This window comes from Acomys russatus, chromosome 8, assembly GCF_903995435.1.
Source record: "Acomys russatus chromosome 8, mAcoRus1.1, whole genome shotgun sequence".
NCBI classification, from domain to species: Eukaryota; Metazoa; Chordata; class Mammalia; order Rodentia; family Muridae; genus Acomys; species Acomys russatus.
The window spans coordinates 25,192,600-25,206,371 of record NC_067144.1 but is presented as its reverse complement, the minus strand read 5'-3'; the positions used below and the strand labels follow the sequence as shown (position 1 = coordinate 25,206,371).

Genomic DNA, 13,772 nt, shown 5'->3' with positions numbered 1-13,772 from the left:
GGAACTATTGAGGATTTGCTTACCCTGTCTTGGGAGAGTTTGGCCATCAACTCTGCCTACATCCAAAGTTGCCCATTTTTAGACTGAATTCTGTCTGTGGTAGAAAGGAGGACATTTTGCACAGTGGCTGGTTTGCCACATTGGAAGCCATCTCCATAAGGAGAATTTTTGATGCTCCTAATCCTCTTTGAGGTAGGCTGGATCTTGCCAGGATTTAACCTGTCTCCTTGTCACTGAATCGTTAAAATAATAAAAACACCTTTAAATGTCATATTCTGTATGTCTCTGAGGTTTTTGAAGACATTAATTAACTATTTTACCTTATCTTGCTATAGAATCATACCTAGGATGTATATTCCTCTGATAAAAGTAGACTAGTAATTGACATGACCATGGTTTGATCAAGTAACAATTAACTTGTATAACATACTTATACTAAACAACCTGCAATAGCACCTTCAAAGTATTGGAAGTAAACCTTGTTTTATAACTGGGTAAAATACACATATAAGAGTAGAAATATATATAATGTGTGTGAAAAATAATCTTAAATTTGAATTCTATACCAATTTATCTAAAATTAAGCTTATTTTGCATCTATATACAAAACTCTATACCAGTGAATTAAAAATAACCTTGTTAGTAACAAAGCATTAAGTTGAGAAGTCCATTAAAAACCCTAGATTTTGCCCTATCATCCCTATATATTTCTATATTCCCCCTTCTTTCTTTTCAATCCCTATTTCCAAACCTAAAAAAGAGACATCCCTGAGTCCTACCTCATGTGAGCACATAGGCAGACAGAAGAAATGAGTAAATCTTTTTTTTAAAAATCCGGATTCCCAGAGTCAATCTGAAGTCGATTCAGACTCAGATTCAAATTTTGTTTATATCGAGTGACTGGTATTTCTGGTCCCCATCTGTGGACCACATTGATATGAAAACCTTGCGGTGCTTCTCAAACTGCAGCCCACATCTGCAGCTTCAATGTCACCTACTCACTGGAAAAAATCGAGAGCCTTAGACTATGCCATAGTCCAATCCAATCAGACAATGTGGGGGCGGGGTTTCCGTGAAAAGTCTTACCTGCTCAAGCCAGTGGTTCCAAGCTTCCTAAAGCTGTGACCCTTTAATACATTTCCTCCTGCTGTAGTGTTCCCTAACCATAAAATCATTTTTGTTGCTACTTCATACCTGTAATTTTGATACTATTAGTAATAATGCAAAGTTCTGTGTTTTCTGAAGGTCTTAGGTTACCCCCCTGTGAGAAGGTATTTCAACATACAAAGGGGTCGCGGCCCACAGGATGAGAGCCATTGGCTCAAGCACTCCAGTTCAAGCAACAGTGTCTTTATACAGTTGTTTCCTAAAAACTAAACATCTGGCTGCTGGGTATGACTGGACCATGAGTGGGTCCTAGTTCTTGTATCGCACCTCATAGTTCAACAAACTTTCCTTCTTTACCTATTGCGAGCTTCTTAAAATAACCCTGTACAGAAACTAAAATAGATAGTTTCGGTATTCACAAATTTGAAAAGTGCAGCTCAAAATAATTCAGGGATTTGCTCAAAAGTTATAGCCTACAAGGAGAGACCCAAATTTAGAACCTAGATCTTATGAATCTTGGACACTCACAGGCAATAGATGTACAGAGGAGGACCATCCACTGAAACCGGCATGTAACAGCATGGAGAAAAGGTATCTCTAAGCCTCAGGTTATGGCAAAGAGAAACTCGCACATTCGCTTCCTATCAGGTGAGTCACAGCTGTTTGTACTTGAAATTAGCGGTGGCCACAACAAAGTGCTCTAATCCGTTTTGGCCCGGAGTTTGCTGTTATGCAGGATCGACTTTGGGAAGCACAAAGGCTGAACCCTCACCAACTGACTTAGCGCATTAATCACCAGAGTTGTACAATTCATTTGAAGTCAAGATTACATAAACCAGAAAAACTGCCCTCCCTTTACATTGTATGGGCATTTATATGTACACTCGTGTTTTCAAACATTTACGGAAATGCGAAAGTTCATTTCGCATTTGTCTCATGAGCTTTGTCTGTTTTGGGTCTAGGGCCATAAATGACAACAAACAAGTATAATTCGTGGGTGCATAAACATTCTTTCGTAAAATGTCTATAAAATGCCATAATGCAAGATGATATACAGCACGTTGAACTCCATTCTTTACAACATATATTTAATGAAGGGTTTTATGGGCAACGGATGATCCTTAAATTATTAGTGATAGCCAATAAATTTTGATTACCTTTAGTGACTTAGCTACAGAGGAAGGAAAGCTCATAATGGTAAGACTCTCACTGTGGGTCCACAAATTTTGTTTTCATATAGTGAATTGTAAGTAGTAAAAAAAAGAGAGAGAGAGAGGAAAAAAAGCCCACATACTGTGCCAGGAGTTTGTTTGAGTGTTGACACTTTCTTAGAGAATGTGGGCATTCCAGATGCCTTGTAGAAGAGGACTCATGTTTTCTCTTGAATTAGAGCAAGATTTATTACATTTTATTGTCAAATAATTGCATCTTTTCTGTTGTTTTCCCCCTGCCTCTTAGTACAGAAACAAAGAGAGAAGTAAACACCTAAAATCCTAAAAAACAAAAATTAGGCATCCTTCATGTTGCTGCTTAGTTTCTTTCAAAATACCATATGTTTATTGGATATATTTTCATTTCAAAGAGGAAAATGTCATCATCAAAACACTCTGATGTCTCACAAACATCAAAAAAGGGATGGAATTATAAATATTGTTCAATATCTCAATTTTAGATTAATCACAATCACATTGCTGGTGGATTCTACATTTTACCATGTGCACACTTATATTATATCTCCATCTGTGTACGCATATGAGTGTTTACAATGACACTTTACGAGCAGGTGCACAATAATAAACACATTTCATGTAGTCACTGTAGTTGTCTGAGATCTAGTACCTTACCAATATCTCTCCAGAATATGCTGCTAATATTGAAAAAGTGGTCAATGTGGCCATAAAAAATGACATAGTTTAAAAGTTTGCTATGGAATTCCACCTATTTCCAATTGTCTATGATTTAGCAAGAGAGGCACATGTTTCAATCCTTCAAGAATAAACAACCACCAAAAAATAAAAATAAAAACAAAATTAAAAGTGTAAACAACAATAGAAATCTGTGTTAAGGTTAAACGTTTACTAAGACCAGGACTAGAACTTCTTCTAACAGTTGATGAAACTCCTTTATTAAAGCAGTGAAGTAGGTGGGCTCTGCTTAAAACAAACAAACAAACAAAACACAAACAGACAACAACAACAGCAGCAGCAGCAGCAGCAACCTTGAGTCTGCATCATGAGTAAAGGCCCAGAAGTAAGTATATGTCACATGCTCTTATGCAGAACAGTCTAGAAGCGAATTCATATTCATTCTATCTGCAAAGGCACTCCAGGCACTGTGCTGCTGCTGCCCTACAGACCTGGGGACCATATTTTAGTCCTTAGCTTGGGAACTGAAGTGGTATTTCGGTTTTCATACAAGTTTTCATTGAAGGCTTGAACTCTTCTCCAAGAAGCAGCCAGGTTAGGCAGGAGTAGGTCAGCTTTCTCCTTTGTTTGGTCATAATGTTACAATTTACTTTTATTTTTTCAAAAAGAATTTATAGAATTTGACTGAGATTGATCACTTCCTTAACACAACGCACAACTGCACCAAAGATTATATTATTCAAAAAATTGGACCAAGTCCTAAATTCCTACAGAAACTCTTGTTTTATGAAAACAAGAAAGTAAATGTTTTTGGAGACTCATCAGCTAAGTTCTTGTCATTGAACCATCAGAACTACAAGCCTCCCTTGTATCTTACTGCCTTTTCAAATTATGCAGGGCCACACACTCAGTTAGGAGAGGATTTTTCTCTTCTTGCCATTTCGCTTCCTCAGCGCCAAGCATCTACTGTGGCTGCCAATGAATCGAGTTCTCCTTCCTCTCCTGCACTGGAAGCTTGCACTCCCAGCAAAATGTCACACTTAAAGTGGAAGCATGCCTTTCCCAGGCTAGACTTGCAAACAGCAGGCAGCAGCACTGTTCTTCAGCTAGAAACTGACCCACAAAGCCGACTGGATCCCGTCAGAGAGAGTGAGAAAAAGGGTCAGCTGAGAAAACAAAGGTAACTCTCTCCACAGTTACTTCTGATGGAACTGGAGCTGGAGAGACCTCACTCAAAGCAATAGAGAGGAGACTGTGTTAGGGTGAGGTTGGTAGAAGCAATGGATGCCCATGGGTGACTTATGTGCATGCTGTGTGTCTGTCTTCCCCTTCCATGAGATTTACCTGGTGCCACACTTGCTTCCTTGTACGGTAGATTCTATTTCTACCCTGTAATATCTGATGAAGTATGATACTTAACAAAACAACAACTCCATTTTCTTTGAGCAGTTGTCATGCAAAAGCACATCTCTCTCACCAGCAAATATTTATGTAATGGGGTGGCCTCTCATAGATATTGACTCCTATTCGAACACTACATAAAAGTGCCAGAATCCATTCGTTCATCTAATTAACATGTGCATGCTTCTCAGACTATACCTTAGGATGCAGGTGATGTGGACTTACAAAGACATCACCAACTTTCCAAAAATTTAAATCAAAAGTTTCATAGACAAGGCTCTCGCCTTCAACCTTGTAATCTGGGAAAACAAATCACTTCTAGAGCCAGCATAAACATCCAGCTTGGCTGCTAGTAAAGGGTTAATGGTGTGAGGAAATATGAATGTCAGTGGCTCAGACGGCATGCTTGTGTGTTTGCAAAAATATTTTCTGCATTATGTCCAAATCCCTTTGCAAACAGATAAATTACTCTATAAATCGTATTACTCCGTGCGGATAAATCACACATGCAGGTTTACAAGGCTGGAGAGCTACAAGGGGAAGAGAAATCTGCTTTGGCTAGGAGGGGTAGTTGGGACTCACAGTCACTCAAAGCTGGGGAAATGGAGAAAGGAATACTCAGACCCTATCACGTGCTGACTTTTTCCCATCTGAAACAACACATGTACATATGACATACACGCACAACACACACAGTACCATACCACACACACTTTCATCTCTAACAAGGCCAGAGAGCCCAAAGCAGGACCTTCTGAGACAGCCAACCAAATTTATTTCTGAGAAAAGAAAAGAAAACTTTGCTGCTGTCGGCAGCTCTGCCACAGAACTGCTCCCTGATGCCCCGGGGTTTATGCACTATCAGCTCCTTCCACACAGATTAGAGCTTGATTTTCTATGGCATACTGTTTTTTATTGCCACAACCAGCAACATTACCTAGATAGACAGACCAACACTGGGCCATTATATTTGGAGGAAATGGGATTTTAAAAGATCTCCAAGGAAGACACTTTCTTTTTTCCTCCTCTTTTTCTGTTATTATCTGCCAGAGAGTAGAGTCAAGCTGGGGAGGGGGAGGAGGTAGAATATACAGGAAGAGGCTTTGAGCCTTAAGGAAATAGAGTAATGACTATGTACCATCTAAGTCTCTCTACCTTAGAAGGGTCACACTCTCAAGGACTTGGGATGCTTTTCCAAATTTCCATCCCAAATTATATTGCAGAGTTTGGCAGAGCTGCATAAGCAGAAGACTTTGAACTCAATAATCAATTTGTAGTATCTAATGTAATGCCAGGTTAATGCCTTCTCCACCTCTGTGTTTAAGTTTTCTATTCTTAACAGCTTTCCATTAGGCTAGATCCTTTTTTTCCCCCTTCTCTTCATCCTTGTGTTGATTTCTATCCACATTCCAAAAAAGCCTCATCCAAAGTTGTAAGATTGATTTATTGCCTACGATGTCAATTCAGAGATCTTTACAGAAAGTCTTCTATCAGAGCTACTGCTAGGGCAGACTGAGCCTTGCTGAGCAACACACACACACACACACACACACACACACACACACGCATATGCACATACACACGCACACACGCACACAAACAAGGAGAATGCAGCCTTGTGTACCACTCTTTGAGAGCCATAACTCAACAACTCTCCTGTCTGAATATAGGAACCTCAACAAAACTCTCAGAGCAAAGCGTGAGCAATTACCACAGCTTGAATACAGCCCAATGCCACTAATGCCATAGATGAAGTTCTGCTTTCTTGACTAGAGAAAACAGCGTTCAAAGAACCGAACAACATTCCACCAGCACTATCAGTTCTTGACAGAGATCAAATTCCCTTGAATTTTGTTCCCCAAAGGGACACACACACACACACACACACACACACACACACACACACACACACACACACACCAGAAGCCGGCAAATCCAGGGCGGTTGGAGTTCAATATTACACACACACACACACACACACACACACACACACACACACACACACACACACACACACACACACACGAGACATATAGACATCAGAAAAGTTGCTTGCCCGCAAGCCCTACCTGAGGATGGCCGTGTCCCCCTGCCTCACGGTGATGTTGTCCGTGCCTCGGTTAAAATCCACGCTGCGAACTGGCAGTCCTGTGGGAAGAAGGCAGAGCAGTCTCAGTAGGATCAGCGGCAACTGTTTTCGATCAGGCTGAACTCTCCCGACCATGGTGGCCTCGGCGAGTTGGTCCGCGGTGGACTCGCGTGTGCGCGCTGCTGGCCACAGAGAGGGGCTCTAGCGCGCGGGGCTCTCAGCCACTGCCAAGGTTGCTCGGGCGGGTCCAGCGCTCACTCCCTTCCACTTTGCCTGGCTCTTTCCCTCGCTCAGTCTCTTTCCCCTCGGAGTCTTAACAAAGCCCTCATCAAATCCAAGCAGGGGTGGGGGAGAAAGTGGAGGAACAAATTTTCCGAAGGAAGAGTGCAAATATAAAATGCTTAATGATGAGGAGGCGACTGTCAATGGCAGGGGTGCTTCGTTAGACTCTCTGGCTGGCTGCTTCTCTGCCAGCTTCTGGGCTGAGCTTCTTCCCTCTGTAACCCACTTTCCCAGGCAGCAGGAGAGCTTGCCAGGGAGAGTAAAGAAACAGCCTCTAGCAGCGGCAACCCAGGAGCTCTCTCCCCTCCTCCCTTCCCTGTTTCTCCCTCCAGCCCCTAGAGCGTTCTCTCTCTACTCAGCACCTCCCCCCTACCCTGCTGGTTTTCAACAGCCCTGCCGCGTCATTCCCCTCCTCCCTCCCCTCAGCGTGGCCCCTTGCTTTGCACAACTGCCCCCTTCAACAACAGCCAGCCTCAATGAAAGCCTGATGAGCCTTTGGGTTGTCAGGACAACAGCTCCATCTGAGGCCTGGCTGATTTCCTTAAGAGGAGGGGATGGGGTTCAGAGGTACTGTTGTGGACAGGGAAGGGGAGATGGACTTAAGATACAGGAGGACAGGCGAAAGGTCCAGGAAAGAAGAGGGAAGGCATGGCATGAAAGAGATGCAGACCTTGACAAATGGAGCTACACACACTTGGATAGGAGGGCACACAGCAGATTGGACCAGAAAGATGAGAAGTACAGAAGAAACTGGCCTGGCTGAGTCTCAAATTGAAAGCCAAAGTTGATTTTATAGCCCTGACAAATGGCTTCCCATACTCACATGACATCCATTCTTTCTCCCCTCCTGAAGAATTTAGAAAGTTTATTTTATCTTCCCCACTTCATCCCTTCCCCCTCCTGAAACCCCCTTATGAAAGATGGATTGTCTAGGGAGTGAATGCTTGTCTTGTCTTTCCCAAGTGCCAGCCTAAGCAGCTGATCCTTGATCCCCAAATCAACCTCACTCCCCAGGAAACCCACAGGCAGACACATGAGTGATGGGTTTTGGGATTATCACTCAAATAGTACATTGCAGTTAAGGCACCATTTTCTAAGGCCACTTGCTTTTCAAAATGTTCCTATACAAGGAAGTAGACCCAAAAGTTTGTCCTTTACAAGGAGATTTAAGTCTACAGACAGCACTCTAGCAAAACCAGATACTAAAATTTGTCACTCCTACACAGAGTCAACCAAGTGGTGAGGTCGAGGTCCATAAGGGGATAACACCTTAATCACACTTTAGAGAGTCTTTCAATGCCAGACAGCTCCCTCATGGGTCAGCTGAAGACTTCTCTGTCCTTATTCAAATTGTAGCCATTTATTTTCCTACTGTTGACATCACAAGACTCACTTCTCTAATCCAAAGGAGGAACAAGTATTTAGACTCTTTCAGGGTTTGAGAGAGCAAAACACCGTCAGACCCATAGCATTCTCACGCTTGGTCTCCTTTTGGTTTCCTGGCACAAGCAACACTTGGATTTCAACTGTTTTCCCTGTCATAGCAAGGAAATTTTACAAGGGCAACTGTAAAGTCCCAACAAAAGGACTCTGAGTCATCACTGTGATTCTTCAACATCTGTAGAGGAAACCCCAGATGGGGAGGTTGCATTTGGTCTGCCCCCGCTCTGGACCATTTTCTGGTCATAAATATCCCATGTGCGCACGCGCACACACACACACATCTATGGCAAATGCATATATATATATATATATATATATATATATATATATATATATATTTACATGTAATTTACATTGTGTCTTAGGTTTTCTACTGCTTTAAAACAAACAAACAAAAATACCACCTGGGGAGGAAGGGGCTTATTTGGCTTATAATTCCACACCATAGTCTACTTTTGAAGGAAGTAAGGGCAGGAATCTTGAGGCAGGAACAAAAGCTCCTGATGGCTTGCTCAGCCTGTTTTCTGATACAACCCAGGACCATCTTGCCCAGGGGTGATACTGCTCACAGTGGTATGGGACCTTCTACACCAATCATTAAAACAAAAAATACCCCACAGACATGTCTAATGGGATACATTGAAGGAGCCATTTTCTCAGTTCAGAATTCCACTTCCCATATATGACTGAGGTCCTATGAAGCTAACTAAACCAACCAGGACATATGGTTAGCTTTTAAAAAGTAAAAAGAATAATCTAGGCAATTTGTATCAAACCTCACCAGAGCACAAGCCCTAAGGAAGCTTTCACAGTACTGGCATTTGCCTTGTATCCTAGAATTTCAAAGCATTTTTTATTTTTGGCAGCATTTTATCAGTTTAAAGGTATATGAACTATTGTAGATTATGTGAGAAAATTAAGACCTTTTGTTTTTGAAGAAGACATTTTCAAGTATTGGAATCAGAGGTGTCCCGATTCAAGGTTTATACAGTCTTTACTCTTATTTGCACTGTGAGTTAATTCCACATAAATCAAGACGTCCTCTGTCAGTGGTGACGAGCAGTCTAAGAAGCCTGGAAAGATCCCTGGCTGGCTTGTGACTTAGCTGTTGAAAGTTTGAATTCATTTTATTAGTGAAGAAATGTTTAGATAAAGTGGTTAGTTGAATCATGAGTTCTGTAAGTCTTAATGTGAATGGGAGAAAATGAGTTTAGCATGCTAAAAGGAATGATGTCAAGATCACAGGGTAAAGAACACTCTGTCTTCCCGTACATTGCAAACAGGCTTGACCATCCCTGCCAAGGATTTTTTGCTTCAGAAATAAATGATTTGTTTACACAATGACTTAGATATAGGGTATGTTCTTATGTTCTACAGTGTTCCGTTAATGTCAAAAGGTCCAATATATATATTGGACAGAGATCTAGCAGGATGCCCTAATTCCATAGACCATGATAGGTAAGTGGTATTGCCCATGGAGGACTCAGTGTATTCCTAGAGGCTCTGGGAAGAAGGATTAGACTCAATGCCTCTTGTCAGTGGACAGGATTTTGCCTGAAGAAGGGAAGAGTTTATTTTTTTCAGGACAAAGTTAAGTATGGTATCATAGTAGTTTATTATTTGTGAAAGATGCCAACACGTGACTATTAACTAATTCTTATACCAATTTCTAGCTGCTAGCATAGGGTGAGCTCCTAGAAGGTGTTTGGAACAATGTTTGACATACAATGCACAAGATAATTCACACAAGCAGGAGTAGGAATGTAGACTTTGTAGTTAATCAATCATATTTGGCAGTTTTCTCCATAGCCTCGCTAAGAAAAAGATATACTACACTAGTCAAGATTATAACCAAGATAGAAATAGTTAACCTAATTAAGAAGATAAAAACATAAGTACACATTTGCACAGAAAAAAAAAACAAGAGGATTTTTTTTGTTTTGTTTTGTTTTGTTTTGGCTTAGTTTTCATTTAATCTTCTGAACCCTCTGGGTTCTTCCAACCCCAAAGTATTCTATCCTACTCTCAGCACTCCGCCCAGAGTCCTACTGCAAGTCCCAGCATCGGTCTAGTTCCTCCACTGGGTGGAGTCTCTCAGAGGACATATATGTTGGGCTAATATCTATTTAAGTGAGTATATACCACGCATGTCTTTCTGGGACTGGGTTACCTCACTCAGGATGATTGTTTCTAGTTCCATCCATTTGCCTGCAAATTTTGGTTTCCTTGTTTTTCATAGCTGAGTAGTATTCCATTGTGTAAGTGTACCACAGTTTCCCATCCATTCTTCACTTGAGGGGCATCTAGGTTGTGGGGGCTGCTACATAAACTGTGGCCCAAACCCAGGACCACGCATTCAGTGAATCTAGACCCCTGTTCAGATCTAGCCAATAGGCAGCTCATTCTCCACGGCTGTAGGTGGAGCGAAGACTGACTCCCAACATGAACTCTGGTGCCCTTGATTTGATCACTTGGCACACAGAGGAACGGGAAGGAGGCTATCTGGGTGAGAACTGAGAGGTCTTATGGTGGGGGAGGAGTTACTTTTCTGTCAGAGGTCTAAGGGAGGGGAGTGAGGTGGAAGAGGGAAGGAAGGTGGGAATGGGAATATATAAGGTGATAGCAAGCAGGATGCAATCTGAATAAACTGTAACAAAATTTAAAAATAATAAAAATACTTCATTAGGCTTAGTCTGGTTCTTGGGGAAACCCTGGTTTAACTTAGTTGACTTGCTATGAGCATATGAGGTAAAACACCATCTTTAAAGAGAGATCACAGTTTAGAAGATCTCTAATGTAGAATGTGCGGCAATTCAGTCTAATTCAACAAGAGTTTTAGCCATGAGGCTTATTATGTAAGTCATTCAATGGAATTCACATACAGACAAAACATCGGGAACTTCTTTCTCCTATGATTGTTGAATATAAGAATGGGAGGATGGTTAGCTTTCCCATCTCACCACAGTATAAACAACAGCATTCACAGAGCAAGGGGTCTCTCAAACCATCCTCTCTTCACTCCCTTACTGAGCCCTGGTTTTCCCCCTTGTGTAATCTCCTACTTTCTTATATATCAATAGAGTGTAAACTGGATAATACATCTCACCTTCAGGGTCACTCCCCTCCAAACTACCTTGCTATTAACTCTGCTACTACTTCTTACCTTAGAAATTTCGAGAGAGAAACACATAGATGCCTTTTGGAAAGGTCTACTGGCTATTTTTTCAGAACCACCAGGTACACGCTTGTGAGCAGCTTGGCAAAAATGAACATACTTGGGTAATTTGTGAGGCAAGTATGGCTGTTAGCCATGTGAAACAGCTATCATCACCCACGTAGGATGATCTTAACTACTACTTTAAAATAACATACTGCCTTTCAAAAAGAGGCTTTAGAAGGTTCTGGCACTCTCCAGGGACAAATGCTGCAAGAAAAACAAAAACTGGCTCACATCTGAGTACTCTAAGAAGCATGGAGTGTTTATTCCTCTGTTTAGCTTGGTAAGGTAACAGGCTCACATAAAATCCAGATGCAGCCTGAAATGTACAACTAATTATTTGGCTACATTGCTCACATTTTATGCTAAACCTGTCTGTAACATTATTAATGAACCATTCTACATTTCTACAGTTGTAAGGTCTTAATCATAATAATACCATGTCTGTACTATACTTTCATAAGTAGAATTAGCATTTCTGTATGAGCTAGAAATGCAAAATTATTTTTTTTAAATCTCTCCTCAGGACCCCTGCTATCATAATCTCATTGATTTCATTATAAACTAGTAATGTTCACGTACTTTAATTTATGCTTATGGGTATGGCATTATGTTGTGACTTCTCATTGGAATCTGTTACCTTTAAATTTAACTTTACTCACATGTGTCTTCTTGCCTCAAAAAACAAGTCAGCCTCAAGTCAGTTAAACAATGTCCCTTTTCCCCTCATATTCTTCCAGTAATGTAAAACTCCTAACTCAAAATTGCAAACCACAAAAGTCAGTCTAAGGTTTGCTTTTAGTGAATGCCATAGTTCATTGTTATCAAATCAATCCTCTGCTTCTAACAATGTGGATTTTGCTCACTTGCTCTATTTTTATAGGCGTCAGTGCTTGGATGTGTCCCAGTTTTCACAAGGTCTTAGAAAGTGTTCAGCTGCCACTCGTAACTCTACGTTTCACTTCTGCTCTTGGTTGCTCATAAACATATCTGTGCTCATAGTCACCGACACACAGACACGCCGGCACACAACAGTACACACCATACCATCTTTTTATTTCAAAGAATAGCCCACAGTGGCCTTGGGCTCATCTTTTTTTCTTAGATTTTAAGCTCTGACAATATGGCCACCATCCACAAGGAGATAACAAAGTCCATGTAGTGCTGTATCTATACTGCTTCTTCTCTACCAAGATACCTTTCACACAATGGGAAGAATATTGCAGGATGTGGGAAGATGGAGAGCACAATACCTCCAGAAAAGCAAGGTGTTAGTACAGCAAAACTTGGAAGATCCTACCCTTTCTCTGAGGCTGCTGTACTGAATTGGACTTCTACCATCAGAAAAGAGGTAAAGGAGGAATGAGGAAGAGTAGACGCAGGTCCACAGTTCCTTTCTCAAAAATGAAGTCTAAACTTACTCATTCATTCATTCAATATATATTCATTGATATGGTAGTGACTTAGAGACACCAAGACTCTGATCTCATAGCATTTTCATCCTAGACACCAAAATATATATTAAACAAGGAAATGTATTTCTACCATTTGCAAAGTAAAACCTATGGAAAAGAGTATGGGTGGCAAAGTTTAAGTGGGCTACAGATATGGTGATGGAAATATACATAAACAAACCTAGCTTGAAGCTAAATCATAAAGCATGCTAAAGTAGACATGATAATATCATAAAAAGATCTCTTTGTGTTTAGAAAAATCGGCTTGTTAAAGGTACTAAAATAGGAATGCATACATTATTTCCCTTCAGGATAAAGGATGACAATAAACCTAAAGAACAGTTTATATGCATGTCGCTGTGTGTAGTAGAAAAGAAATGGAAGAAATTAAAAATTAAAAAGATATAATGAACAACTCCAAGTTTAGGAAGTTAATTTTCATTCTAGTAATATAAATGGTCAAAGGCTTGCAACAAGGGATTTAAATAATTTGATTGACATTTTATAAAGAGTGTTAAGAATACAATATAGATAATGCATTGTCTAAAAACTACAATGGAAACGGAGAATCAAACAGAAGGATTTCTTCGTTACTCAGTGCAAACTAATGGGTGACACTGAGATAAAGGGAAAATGACATCGACTAGATTGGCTCAGGATGGGAGGTCCCTCCCCAAGAGTCTGTATTCTTCCTTTGTCAGCTCTGCTTTCCTCAGGTGAGCATTTCTCCTCCCTGAATTGGTTTAATTCTGCTGTGTACCTGTGAAACGTTACCACTCATCATGGAAAAGGTGGACAGAAAGTCAAATAAACTGCCATTAATATCAGCTGCACAAAAATAAATAAATAAATGAATGAATAAATAAATAAAGTGTTCCAGTTGTTGCTTGCCAAGTGTAAATGCTGCATGCCCT

The 13,772-nt window shown here is 40.7% G+C and overlaps 1 protein-coding gene across 4 annotated transcripts in view; it reads right to left on the bottom strand.

Moving 5' to 3' along the window:
• Lsamp (limbic system associated membrane protein) overlaps positions 1-13,772 on the bottom strand; it is a 2,176,218-nt gene that overhangs the window by 633,910 nt on the left and 1,528,536 nt on the right. For 2 of the 4 annotated variants that reach the window (XM_051149922.1, XM_051149924.1), the window contains exon 3: positions 6,443-6,521. In XM_051149922.1, coding sequence (XP_051005879.1) covers positions 6,443-6,521 — 79 coding nt within the window. Of the gene's footprint in view, positions 1-6,442; positions 7,052-13,772 lie in introns of those variants that run through there. The other 2 variants (XM_051149923.1, XM_051149925.1) reach the window with 2 other exon arrangements.